The sequence below is a fragment of the Helianthus annuus genome, chromosome 9, assembly GCF_002127325.2.
Source record: "Helianthus annuus cultivar XRQ/B chromosome 9, HanXRQr2.0-SUNRISE, whole genome shotgun sequence".
Taxonomy (NCBI): domain Eukaryota; kingdom Viridiplantae; phylum Streptophyta; class Magnoliopsida; order Asterales; family Asteraceae; genus Helianthus; species Helianthus annuus.
The window spans coordinates 131,378,363-131,392,379 of record NC_035441.2 but is presented as its reverse complement, the minus strand read 5'-3'; the positions used below and the strand labels follow the sequence as shown (position 1 = coordinate 131,392,379).

Sequence of the window (14,017 nt, the reverse complement as noted above, 5' to 3'; positions counted from 1 at the left end):
TATCGGAGCTATGAGTCTCCTTTATGGGTAGGAAATGTGCTGACTTAGTCAGTCTATCAACTATTACCCATATTGTATCGTTTCCCTTCTTTGTCTTTGGCAACTTGGTGATGAAATCCATCGTCACCATTTCCCACTTCCACTCAGGAAGTTCAGGCTGTTGTAGCAAGCCCGACGACTTTTGATGTTCAGTTTTTACTTGCGCACAAGTCAAACACTTTGCTACGTAGGTGGCTATAGACTTTTTCAAGCCTATCCACCAAAAGTTTGCCTTCAAGTCCTGGTACATTTTGTCAGCTCCAGGATGAACGGAATATCGGGAACTGTGGGCTTCCTGAAGGATAACGTCACGAAGACCTCCATAAACAGGAACCCATATTCTTCCATTTAATCTCAAAATTCCGTCCTTGCGATAGGATAACTGCTCTTCAGTTACTCCTAGCTTTTCGTTAGGATAGTTAGCTTCTGACACAGCTTCTTTCTGTGCAGCTAACAATCTTTCATTCAGACTGTTCTTGATTTCAATGCTCTTGGCATTGATCCTTATTGGTTTCACCCTTTCTTTCCTGCTCAAGGCATCTACGACTACGTTGGCCTTGCCTGGATGGTATCTTATTTCACAGTCATAATCGTTCAGAGTTTCCATCCAACGTCGCTGCCTCATATTCAAATCTTTCTGATTGAACAGGTGCTGGAGGCTTTTGTGATCAGAATAGATCACAAATTTAATGCCATACAAGTAGTGCCTCCAGAGCTTTAGTGCAAATACAATGGCACCCAACTCCAAGTCATGGGTGGTGTAATTCTTTTCATGCACCTTTAATTGTCGTGAAGCGTAGGCAATTACCTTGCCCTTCTGCATAAGCACACAACCCATCCAGGTGTGCGATGCGTCACAATACACTACAAATTCTTCCATTCCTTCCGGCAATGTCAACACAGGAGCATTGCTTAGTTTCTGTTTGAGGATATCAAAAGCTTCTTGCTGCTTAGGGCCCCAATTAAACTTTATATTCTTTCTAGTTAAAGAAGTTAGGGGTGCAGCAATCCTTGAGAAATTTTCGATGAAGCGTCTGTAGTATCCTGCTAGACCTAGGAAACTGCGAATCTCCGTAGGCGTCTTCGGCTCCTGCCAATTCATGACGGCTTCAACTTTGGCGGGATCCACTTGGATACCACGCTCACTGACTACGTGTCCAAGGAATTGAACTTCTCGTAGCCAAAATTCACATTTAGAGAATTTGGCATAAAGCTTTTCTTGATGAAGCAGTTTAAGAATACATCGAAGATGCTTCTCGTGGTCAGCTTGACTTTTTGAGTAGATGAGGATGTCATCGATGAAGACAATGACAAATTTATCCAAATACGGCTTGCAGACGCGATTCATGAGATCCATGAATGCGGCAGGTGCATTAGTGAGCCCAAAAGGCATCACTAGGAACTCGAAATGACCATAGCAAGTCCTAAATGCAGTCTTGTGTACATCTTCGTCTTTAACCTTCAATTGATGGTAGCCTGACCTGAGATCAATCTTGGAAAAGTAGCTTGCTCCTTGCAACCGATCGAACAGATCGTCGATCCTGGGCAAAGGATACCTATTCTTGATTGTAACCTTATTAAGCTCACGGTAATCGATGCATAGACGCATCGAACCATCTTTCTTTTTGGCGAACAAGATTGGCGCTCCCCACGGAGATGAACTTGGTCTAACAAAACCTTTGGCTAGCAGATCATCTAGCTGCGTCCTCAATTCTTTCATTTCCGTGGGTGCCAATCTATAAGGTGCTCTTGCGATGGGCGATGGGCGCTGCTCCTGGAATGATGTCGATACTGAACTCCACTTGCCGATCTGGTGGCAAACCAGGCAGTTCTTCTGGGAAAACTTCAGGATAGTCAGAGATGACTGGGATGTCTTCGATCTTGGGTTTTTCCTCACTAATAGTCACCTGGGCCATATAAATGACACATCCTTTCTTCAAACATCTGGACGCCTTTAGCATAGATACTTGTGCAGGCAATCCATGTCGAGTATCTCCCTGAATGGTAAGTGGTTCTCCAGACGAAGTCTTGATTACCACTTGTTTCTTGTTGCATACAATCTGGGCTTGGTTATACGATAACCAATCCATACCCAATACTACGTCGAAACCAGCTAGTTTAAAGGGTAATAGGGATAAAGGAAATGAGTGATTCCTAATGGATATAACACATCCATCTAAAACAGTTGAGACTGTTCCCATAGTCCCATCAGCTAGTTCTACTTCATATTTCACATTCAAGGTTTTAACAGGCAATTTTAACAACTCACAAAACTTATCATCCACAAAGGATTTATCTGCTCCAGAATCAAATAATACTCTTGCAAATACATCATTGATAAGAAACGTACCAGTTATGACGTTGTCGTTCTGGATAGCCTCTTGGACATTCATCTGAAAGACCCTGGCATTGGTCTTTTTCCCTTCTTCAGCTTTCTTCACTATCTTCGGGCAGTTAGTCTTGATGTGCCCTTTTTCATTGCAACTATAACAAGTTGCATCCTTGAGTTTCTTGCACTCAAGAGTCCTATGTTCAGAGGACTTGCAAATCCCACATGCTTTCGGCTGGGATTTCTGTTCATACCTGCACCTTCCGAAGTGGTGCTTCTTGCAAACATTGCACTTGGGCCTATCGCCCGACTGTCGGTCATTCTTCTTGGTCTCTGATCCCTTCTTGTGATCACGATTCCCCCGGCGCTTCTTGCTTGACCTACATGAATCATCATCTTCACGTTTCCTCTTCTCCGTGTCAGCATTTCGCAATGATCTCTGTCTCACTGCATCCAGTGTAAGAGACAGAGATATATTTGCTACGGATCTAAATGTAGCGGGCCTAGAAGCTTTCACGCTAGCCTTTATCTCTGGGGCCAGACCCCCAATGAAACGCGCGATTCGTTTAGGTTCCGGGGTCACAAGGTACGTGTCACACCCCAACCGATGGCGGAAACATCGGGATGAGACGAAAACTAGATTGCAAGAGACATCATAACACTATGTGACAATAATTAATTTAAATTCAAATTTCATTTCAAAACTAAAAGTCATACATGATTCAAAAAGGAAATAACAACATTGTTTCAACAAGTAACATAACAAACAAAAGATAGAATATTCTAGGCGTGTATCTAGTCCACCCTAAACTTGTTTCATGAATCGTCCATACTTCAATAATCAACCTGCAACATGTATTAAAATAGAGTTTCAATGCAAAAGCAAAGAGCGAGTATACAAGTTTGTTTACATAGCATAATAGAATAAAACTCATATCCAACATGAACATAATAAAATAGTTTCAACGTGCTAGTTTACGTAGTCCAAGTGATAGCCCAAGTTTCCCAATGCGTTTAAGTACCTAACCCAAAGTTTCACGGGAGGTTGATATGTCTCCTCCTAACAATACCCCAAAGACTAACGGGGAGGTGCATTACTCCTATAGCGCTACTATTGTTAAGGCGGAACTACACACAAGAATTAAACGTTCACATAGCACAAAATAGTCTCAAGATTCACAAGTTTCATGTTTCATGTTTAAATGGATAGAGTAAGTTTCAAATAAGTTTCAAGTGTCATGTGCGTTTAATATAGAATACATGTTGCACCCAAAGTGTTAAAAGTAAAAATGGGTTCGAGTATACTCACATTGACTGCGTTTGCGTTTCCTTGTAAAGTAACGCACGAGTAAAAGATTGGGAAATCCAAGAGACCGAACAAGATAGATTATCCTAGATATGAAATACGTGAATTTCAAATGTTAAGATTCAAATGACAACATTCTTTGTAAAACACTTATTAAAACATGACTTTAACCAATATATACATATTTTATTTAAAACAACAAACATTTTGAGTTAGGTATTTGACAAAAAAAAATATCCTTAGTTATTTATAATAAAATGGTTAAACAGTAACTGTTTTACTTTCGTATAAACTATTTTGTTTTTTTTTTTTTAATAAATGAGAAATTGTAAATAACTTGTTTTAATAACATAATTGGTTTACTACATAAAGGTATAGACTGTCATCTTCCAAATGAAAACCCATAATTGAATATGAACCAACAACTTTTGAAAACACCAACAGTACACTATTTTCAACATCACATGTTATCATCTTCCTTAAAAACTCATCGAACAGTCCCAGTTAACCATTGTTTTTAATTCAAGCTTTCTTATCTACATGCTATAGTTTTCCTTGTGTATAATAAAAAGAAATTAGATAACATAAAAACAGAAAAGTATACCGAAGACGTAACACGCGAGTTCCGATTACGGCGAGCTCGGCTGACCAGTTTGACTGGCGTTGACCCGACACACGAACCGACACCCGAACTTGACCGAGAGTCGAGTTGGACCGGTCTGAAGAACCCGATTCGAAACTGAAACGAACACGAACCAAAATGAAACGAACCAAAAAAACTAATCTGAGCAGCCGATTAGCCCGAGCCAGACCTGAAGCCGATGTTGAGCTGAACCACGACGCCGCATCTCCACCCCGCATTCAACCCTAGCCACCGCCGCAGCCGCCGCAGACGGCGGCGCTGTTGCCGCCCGTCGTCGCCGTCGCCCGACATTTGTCGGTCATCGCCGGATTCCGGCGACCTTGTTTGAGAGTGAGAGAGGTTGGCAGTGGGTGTGTGGTTGCAGGGGAGATCGAGAGAGGGTGGGTTAAAGATGAGGGTGTTTGTCTGAGTTTTGTAAGAGAGTGAGTTTAGATTAGGTTTTGGTAACAAAAGAAAAAAAAAGAGGGAGATGAAGGAGAGGTATCTTGTGGGTGACGGCTGAATAACAAATGGGGGTTAGGGTTTTGCTAGTCATTTATACTAGGCTTTTGCCCCAATGGTCCCTTGACTTTAATAACCCAACTTATGTCATGATGTTTTTAAAAGAATGTAACTTTACAACTAACTAACTAGGTTAGTTTATATCTCTTCTAACTTTAAGGTTCAACGAGACTAACTAGTTTTATTAGAAAAATAACTTTTAAATAGCAAAATTAATTAATTTAATTAATTAAAACAAGGAATGATTATAACGAATTAAATTAAGGATTAAAGATTTTTCGACGTTACAACGGATTAAATTTTTTGAAAGAGGCAAGCTTCTAAAAATATATTTTTAAGTCTCGATTTCTAAATTAGGAAAGTTATGGAAACGCGGAGCGTTACAGTCTCCCCTCCTTTAGAAAATTTCGTCCCGAAATTTATTCAAGAGGATGACCTTGGAGAAAAGCATTTTAACTAAAAGGATCGAGATATTTAGCATAAGTAAAAGCGTACACGTGTGTGAGTTTACACGGTTTTGAATCAACTTGGAGAGGTATATATATAAAACGTGTCGCATTTAAAAGGGAAAATTTAGTATGCAAAAATGGTTTTCGAGGTAACGACCAACTACGGGTGTTCGCGGAAGAGTAAAGAATAGAGAGATAGTTTCAAAAGCAAGGACGTAGATTAGGATTCGAACGTTTCAATAGACTTGATTAGGAACGGGGTTCATATAAAAGACGGAGAATAATGGGAGTATAACAGTAAATGATTGATTTAATAAACGAATGCGATTATGAGAATAGCGTAAGTATCGGATAGACAAGGTAGTGTGTTAAGGATGAGGTCTCGTCGTGGATAATCGGATATAATGCGTCTGTGAGTTGTTTAAAGTTGTATTAGGTCCAAAAGGTCTACAAAACACTGAATTTCTCACGGCACGTTTTACGAAAGTTTGGTAACATAGTGAAAACACTTATATATAGGAAGTACCAACGGCATATCCACCATGTTTTGACCACGTTACGCCCGTTTCGTATTCGGTGTCATGTTACATCCCGTGTCCTACCATACACAGTAGTACACTCTATGGTTTCTCATACGCCCATCACTATAATCCCGTGTGCACCCGCGATTATATTGACCGTCGCATGATCCGCATAGCTTGTACTCGTTACGTATGACTCAAGGTATACATAAATTTTGAAAACAAGTATGCGTGAGTATAGAAATGTAGCATATAAGCATGTTTACGTTCCAAATAGTATAAGTCAAACGTAAGCGAATCCTTCGGGTCTCGCCCGTGTACATGTGCGAATGTATAAATTTTTGAGTAAAAAGCATGAGCATAGTATAAGTTTAAATTTGAACACGCACGTGAGCATAAACACAAAACGCATGCCAGGAGTATGAGTAAAAGTATAAGCATAACGTGTATTAAAATGAGCATAAATGTGAGCACAATTTGAGCACGAACGAATGACGTGAGTATAGACACAATTCGCATAAATGAGAGTACAAACAAAAGTACGAGTATAACAGAAATCTTATAAACGTGAGTATAAATGCGAGTACGAATATAACGTAAATCGTATAAACGGGAGTATAAATGCGAGTACGAGTATAACATAAATCATAAAAACAAGAGTATAAATGAGAGTACGAGTATAACATAAATCGTATAAATGAGAGTATAAACACGAGTACAAGTATAACATAAATCGTATAAATGAGAGTATAAATGCGAGTACGAGTGTGAATACGAGTATAAATATGAGTATAAACACAAGATGCATGAGTATGGATGTAAATGTGAAAATTAAGTGTAAAGCATGAATGTTTAAGTATGAATAAAATACATGCGTATGAGTATAAGTGTAACAAAGTTGTAAAAGTGCAAATGAAAACATAACTCGTATAAATATGAATACTAATGTAGTATAGACATGAATGTAAGGACAATGTAAATGTATAATTGTGAGTGTGTGTATAAACGTAAAACGTATGAATTTTGGGAGCATGAGTATAACATAAATGTGTAAGTGTGAACATAAGTAAAGGCATAGAATGCATAAGTATGGATGTAGGAAATAATGATTTTATTTACAGTATAAATCGAAATGCACGAGTTTATGCGCGTAAAAGATTAAAGTTTTGAGTATGAAAGAAAAAGAGGGGCGAGTGACGCGCGTGAGATTGTTGGGAGATATTGACTAAAACGTGTAAAATGATATGCATATATAGTTGTTTGAGCAAAACGTGAAGTTAAAATAGATTGACTTGTCATGGAATGTAAAATCTAGTTTGTGAAGGTAAGGAGAATATAAAAGAAAACATCTTTTGATTATGCAAAAGGATACTTTGTAAAAAAAAGAAATGGAAATGCTATTATGGTTTTAAAAGAATTTACATAGTTGAGAACTTGTCGGTCCTTATGAAGTTTCCTTGCCCACGTGTTTTGAATTTAATTGGTGTATCGAGCGAGGTTTTGAAAAGTTCTTGGGATTACCAAGCTTGCATCGTTTTAAGTAACTTTTATATTAGAAAGTTTTGAAGTTTATAGATTCTTGAGGAAAAGTTGATCCTTAGAAAAAGGAGTTTGGTATACGAGCTTAGTGGTTGTTGAAAAATGTTTTATTGGTTTTGAAAAGGAGTTTTAGTAAATGCTTAAATAATACTGGTAATATTTTATAGGTGTGTGCGAAAAAGTTGATTTGATTCTCATTTAAAAATAGAAAATCTCTAGTTTAATGAGATGAGCTTGTTTTAATAGTTATGTTGAATACAAATTCGTGGGCAATGGATTTGTTAGACCGACTAAGTTGACGAGTACTATTTCGTGAAATTTTGAATATTGAGAAACAAGTGTCTACGGAAAAGTTAAAAATTTCACGTGTGTAAGCAATATGAAATTATAGATTGTAGGATAAGGAGTTCATTCATATAAACAATGCATTTTGAAATAATTAGAGATTTGACTAATGATAAACGATTTAGATGTATAAATGATCGTGTTTACATAACATAGTCTATTAAAAGAAAGTATCGGTAACGATCACCCAGGTAATGGAATCACCCCTAACCCATTGGTGAGGTCGTTGTAAGATGAGAAAAAGAAGCGCAGTTAATCGTCAAGGTAAGGAAATCACTCCTATCTCGACGATATGCCTCCACTTGTTACAAAAAGAAAAAAAAATGTAAATAAAATTACGAGAAATTATGCATGCTAATAATGCATAATTGTATGAAAAATAATAGTATGATGTATGCGCAAAGGTGAAATTCCACAAATAGTTCAAAATTGACAAGAGAGAATTTCATCATAAAAGATCGAAAATAATAAGGCGTAAGTTCGATAAAAGAGACTTGGATGGTTCCAAAACGGAACGTTGACTAACCAAAGTGGTCGACAGGTCATTTGAAATTGAAGAGCATGCTTTGGCCTAATAGATGGTATACTCTCGCCGACAAGTCGGTTAACGGTATTCACCCTTCCGGTTACTACATGCCCCAATTCAATCGAAAATTCGAGACTTGGCGAGGTTTATGTAAAATCAAGGAGTGGGACTAGTCGACTAGGTGCGGGTTTCACCCCTAGCTTGACGAGTTCGTACCCTAAGTGTGGTTAGTACTCGTTGGATCAAAATTTAATTTCGATACGTTAACGAGGGTCCACTAGAAGTTGAATTTGAAATTTGAAATTTGAAATTTCCATTAAGATGTGGATTTCACTCCTAACTTAATGGTGTAACTTCGTGCAACAAAATGAAATCAAGCGGGATGAGAGTTGTTTACCAAATTGTGGGTTTCACGCCTATTTTGGTAAACTCGTCTCTTTTGTACAATACGAGTTGTCGGATTTAGATTAATCGAGTAAAATGTATGAGGAAAAGTGTATGTCAAGGATTAGACGAACAAGTATAAACATGTCAAGAATGGCACATAAAGAATGGAATAATGAAACAATTATTAACTCATAAAAAGTATGTCACAAATAACACATGAACGAGAGAACAATGAAGCAAATATTAACGCATAATAAAACAAGTATAGCATGTCAAGCTTTAACACACAAGTGGCAAATCATGCTTAAAAGATCAAAAGAGAATCAATAAAAGCAAATAAAGTAGCAAGCAAGTAGTTTCAAGCAAAACATACGAATAAAGCTCTAAAACTATAGACTAGGTTAAAGCATTCCTACTTTTCCTAATTCCCTATAGTTATGGCTCTGATACCAATCTGTCACACCCCAACCGATGGCGGAAACATCAGGATGAGACGAAAACTAGATTGCAAGAGACATCATAACACTATGTGACAATAATTAATTTAAATTCAAATTTCATTTCAAAACTAAAAGTCATACATGATTCAAAAAGGAAATAACAACATTGTTTCAACAAGTAACATAACAAACAAAAGATAGAATATTCTAGGCGTGTATCTAGTCCACCCTAAACTTGTTTCATGAATCGTCCATACTTCAATAATCAACCTGCAACATGTATTAAAATAGAGTTTCAATGCAAAAGCAAAGAGCGAGTATACAAGTTTGTTTACATAGCATAATAGAATAAAACTCATATCCAACATGAACATAATAAAATAGTTTCAACGTGCTAGTTTACGTAGTCCAAGTGATAGCCCAAGTTTCCCAATGCGTTTAAGTACCTAACCCAAAGTTTCACGGGAGGTTGATATGTCTCCTCCTAACAATACCCCAAAGACTAACGGGGAGGTGCATTACTCCTATAGCGCTACTATTGTTAAGGCGGAACTACACACAAGAATTAAACGTTCACATAGCACAAAATAGTCTCAAGATTCACAAGTTTCATGTTTCATGTTTAAATGGATAGAGTAAGTTTCAAATAAGTTTCAAGTGTCATGTGCGTTTAATATAGAATACATGTTGCACCCAAAGTGTTAAAAGTAAAAATGGGTTCGAGTATACTCACATTGACTGCGTTTGCGTTTCCTTGTAAAGTAACGCACGAGTAAAAGATTGGGAAATCCAAGAGACCGAACAAGATAGATTATCCTAGATATGAAATACGTGAATTTCAAATGTTAAGATTCAAATGACAACATTCTTTGTAAAACACTTATTAAAACATGACTTTAACCAATATATACATATTTTATTTAAAACAACAAACATTTTGAGTTAGGTATTTGACAAAAAAAAAATATCCTTAGTTATTTATAATAAAATGGTTAAACAGTAACTGTTTTACTTTCGTATAAACTATTTTGTTTTTTTTTTTAATAAATGAGAAATTGTAAATAACTTGTTTTAATAACATAATTGGTTTACTACATAAAGGTATAGACTGTCATCTTCCAAATGAAAACCCATAATTGAATATGAACCAACAACTTTTGAAAACACCAACAGTACACTATTTTCAACATCACATGTTATCATCTTCCTTAAAAACTCATCGAACAGTCCCAGTTAACCATTGTTTTTAATTCAAGCTTTCTTATCTACATGCTATAGTTTTCCTTGTGTATAATAAAAAGAAATTAGATAACATAAAAACAGAAAAGTATACCGAAGACGTAACACGCGAGTTCCGATTACGGCGAGCTCGGCTGACCAGTTTGACTGGCGTTGACCCGACACACGAACCGACACCCGAACTTGACCGAGAGTCGAGTTGGACCGGTCTGAAGAACCCGATTCGAAACTGAAACGAACACGAACCAAAATGAAACGAACCAAAAAAACTAATCTGAGCAGCCGATTAGCCCGAGCCAGACCTGAAGCCGATGTTGAGCTGAACCACGACGCCGCATCTCCACCCCGCATTCAACCCTAGCCACCGCCGCAGCCGCCGCAGACGGCGGCGCTGTTGCCGCCCGTCGTCGCCGTCGCCAGACATTTGTCGGTCATCGCCGGATTCCGGCGACCTTGTTTGAGAGTGAGAGAGGTTGGCAGTGGGTGTGTGGTTGCAGGGGAGATCGAGAGAGGGTGGGTTAAAGATGAGGGTGTTTGTCTGAGTTTTGTAAGAGAGTGAGTTTAGATTAGGTTTTGGTAACAAAAGAAAAAAAAAAGAGGGAGATGAAGGAGAGGTATCTTGTGGGTGACGGCTGAATAACAAATGGGGGTTAGGGTTTTGCTAGTCATTTATACTAGGCTTTTGCCCCAATGGTCCCTTGACTTTAATAACCCAACTTATGTCATGATGTTTTTAAAAGAATGTAACTTTACAACTAACTAACTAGGTTAGTTTATATCTCTTCTAACTTTAAGGTTCAACGAGACTAACTAGTTTTATTATAAAAATAACTTTTAAATAGCAAAATTAATTAATTTAATTAATTAAAATAAGGAATGATTATAACGAATTAAATTAAGGATTAAAGATTTTTCGACGTTACAACGGATTAAATTTTTTGAAAGAGGCAAGCTTCTAAAAATATATTTTTAAGTCTCGATTTCTAAATTAGGAAAGTTATGGAAACGCGGAGCGTTACAGTACGGAACCAATCTCGACAGGGTGTTGAAACTTGTGAGATAAGCCTGGAAGTCCAGGTTCTTCATGACCAGTGATAGGAAATCAGACTCTATCTTCTCAACCTCGTGCTGAGGGCAGTAGTTTTCTTTGATAAGAGCAATAAATTGCTCCCATGTCATGCTATACAAAGCAACCTTCCCAGAGGCTTGAACCAATGATCTCCACCATGCTAGGGCTTCACCCTTAAATGATTGGGATACAAACTTCACCACATCCCTCTCAGCACAACCACTAATGTCCACCACTGTGTCCATTTCATCCAGCCAGGTCATGCAATCCACCGCGCCTTTTTCCCCAGTAAAATCTCGGGGCTTGCAGGAAACGAAATACTTATACGTGCAACCCCTGGCGCGAGGTGCATCATCGACCACTATCTTCTTAGGAAGGACACTATTCTCATTTGATGAGTGTCGATCGTCATCCTTCTTAGGTTTAGACTGGGTCGAGGGTGGTTTGCTGTGATGTTCAGAATGGGTTCTTGGTTTAGAGTGTGGTGTAGATCAGGTCCTGCTTCGAGACTCGCTATACTCTTCATATTGCCGATCTAAGGCAGTCTTAACAGCGTCGTCCACTAGCGCTTTCAATTCAGCGCTCGTTATATTAATTTGGGCGTTATCATTGTCATCCTCCTTTGATTGACTATTAACTCCATTTGGGTCAGCCATTGAGATCTTGATCTGCTACAAGGAATATGACAGAATTTTATTTAGGAGTTTATTATGGAATTGTCTTTTATGGCAATTCATTAACCATGGTAAACATAGACCATACTTGGTTAATTTGTTACTCACTTTTTTTAGGATTTGAATATAACTTATCCTATTTACAAACAATATTGTTAGTGGCACAAAAGCCTAGTCACATGGACGTTTTATATATTATCAGCCAGGATTTCAGAGAATCAAGGCGTGAAGGTTTGAACCATAGTTCTTTTACCTTTTCTGACAGGGAGTCATTGACTACAACTGTCTTTTGTCTTATATGACAATAAGTATAGCCCGTAGGCACTACATCACTAATGGATGTTTGATAAGTAATCATCTTAATTGATGATTTAAACCCATGATTTAAAAATCATTAATTTAGGTCTTGGAATCCCTTGAAGGATTCTTATATAAGAATGACGCGTGTGATTTTAACGAATCACATCTGCCAAGAATGTTAACATGTTTTCAGAGGTTAACAGGAATCTGAATCTTTTACTTAGGTCTCACCATCTTGGCCGGGTCTTATAATGACACCAGGCTAGGTCTCACCATTAAGATTCTTTATTTAGGCAGACTTATTTAAAAGGAATGATATTTGGTTTATTTATTTCATATAGTTATGCATATAGTGACAGAGCTGAAATTTATAAATTTAACATTCCAACATATATGAAAAGTTACACACTGCCCTAACGGGACTTTCAATAGACAAATACCTACGCAGAGGTTTATAGAAAACAAGTCCACGCAGGGACCAAATACAAGGATAGATGTCCACACAGGGACGAAAAGATAAGTCCACGCAGGGACTGAAAGGCAATTGTCCACGCAGGGACTAAACACAATAAATGTCCACGCAGGGACTAAAACAAATAAATGTCCACACAAGGACTCGATTGAAATAGGAAATACAATAAAACATATAAAGACTAATGATCTCGCTTCTTCTTCCCTTTTAACAGGTTTGCTAGGCCTTTAAGGAATCCACGATTGTTCTTACGTTCTTGCTCAAAGTCTCGTTCTACCCTATTTAAACGGTGAAGGATTTCTTCCTGCTCCGGTGGGGAAAAACATGGCTGCTGTGACGGTTGTTGAACCGGAGGTCTAGTAGGTGCTGGATACCCATGAGCTGCGTATCCTAATCCCCAAGGATTTCCATAAGGTCCTTCGGGATGGAGAGCGTCGTAATTGGCCGCTACCAAATATGGGTCGGCGTCAGCATAATTATAGTGAGTGTGAGTCGGCAACTCAAACGGGTTATATGCTGTGGATCCGGCGTATGCTGGTATCGGGTTATCATAGCCGAAAGGTGGCGAAGGTGGTGCAACTGGTGCAGAATTCACCTTTGCAGGATGGTTCGAAGGTTCATCCACTTGCGGGTCTTCAGGCAGTGGCGGGAAATGGCTTGCACTCGAGTGGCGAGGGGTGCTAAAGTGAAATTCCCCTCCTCGTGTGGACATCCGCGCACCTAATCTCCTACGCCTTGGCGGATCTGGAGGTGCTTGATGAATTGGTGGCGGTGGAGGCGGTGGCGTAACTGCCACGAAACGCGAATCCTCGGAAGGATCCTGTTGCTGCTGCTGGTGAGGTGATGAATGGTGGGAGGGTGTAAAGTAACACTCGCACTGGTTAAACCTCGCCTGGTAACTGTCTGGACCCTGATAGGGTGTTCCATGAAAGGATGACCCATCAGAGATCTCGATAGGATGGTTGGGAGTACCTCTTGCAGGTTCGATGGGATCCGTGTCCTCGTCCATATCTACCGCATTATCTTCGGAGAAATGGTCTTCGGGTCCTAAAGGGTTATAACCTATTGGTTCTTGGACATAATCAGCCGGGTTGAACTGGCTTTGGAAGAAAGGAGTGGGATCGCCATAGGAACGGTGCGAAACAGAACGCTGGAGAGGTATAAAAGAAAGTTGAGGGTTACTGGGCTCGTTCTCCGAATTTGGTCCAAAAGAGTGACGGTATGAAGGTGTCGAACTG

At 38.7% G+C, this 14,017-nt stretch overlaps 2 protein-coding genes across 2 annotated transcripts; both read right to left on the bottom strand.

The window, feature by feature from the left end:
• Positions 1 to 3,167: 3,167 nt before the first annotated feature.
• Positions 3,168 to 4,806, bottom strand: LOC110874685. The gene is made up of 3 exons (XM_022123186.2): positions 4,279 to 4,806; positions 3,678 to 3,760; positions 3,168 to 3,214 (listed from the first exon to the last, which is right to left on the bottom strand). The coding sequence occupies exons 1-3, from the start codon at positions 4,533 to 4,535 to the stop codon at positions 3,210 to 3,212; spliced, it is 345 nt and encodes a 114-aa protein (XP_021978878.1). The 5' UTR covers positions 4,536 to 4,806; the 3' UTR covers positions 3,168 to 3,209.
• Positions 4,807 to 9,248: 4,442 nt separating this feature from the next.
• On the bottom strand, positions 9,249 to 10,883 carry LOC110874686. Its single transcript, XM_022123187.2, has 3 exons — positions 10,359 to 10,883; positions 9,759 to 9,841; positions 9,249 to 9,295 (listed from the first exon to the last, which is right to left on the bottom strand). The coding sequence occupies exons 1-3, from the start codon at positions 10,613 to 10,615 to the stop codon at positions 9,291 to 9,293; spliced, it is 345 nt and encodes a 114-aa protein (XP_021978879.1). The 5' UTR covers positions 10,616 to 10,883; the 3' UTR covers positions 9,249 to 9,290.
• Positions 10,884 to 14,017: the final 3,134 nt, after the last annotated feature.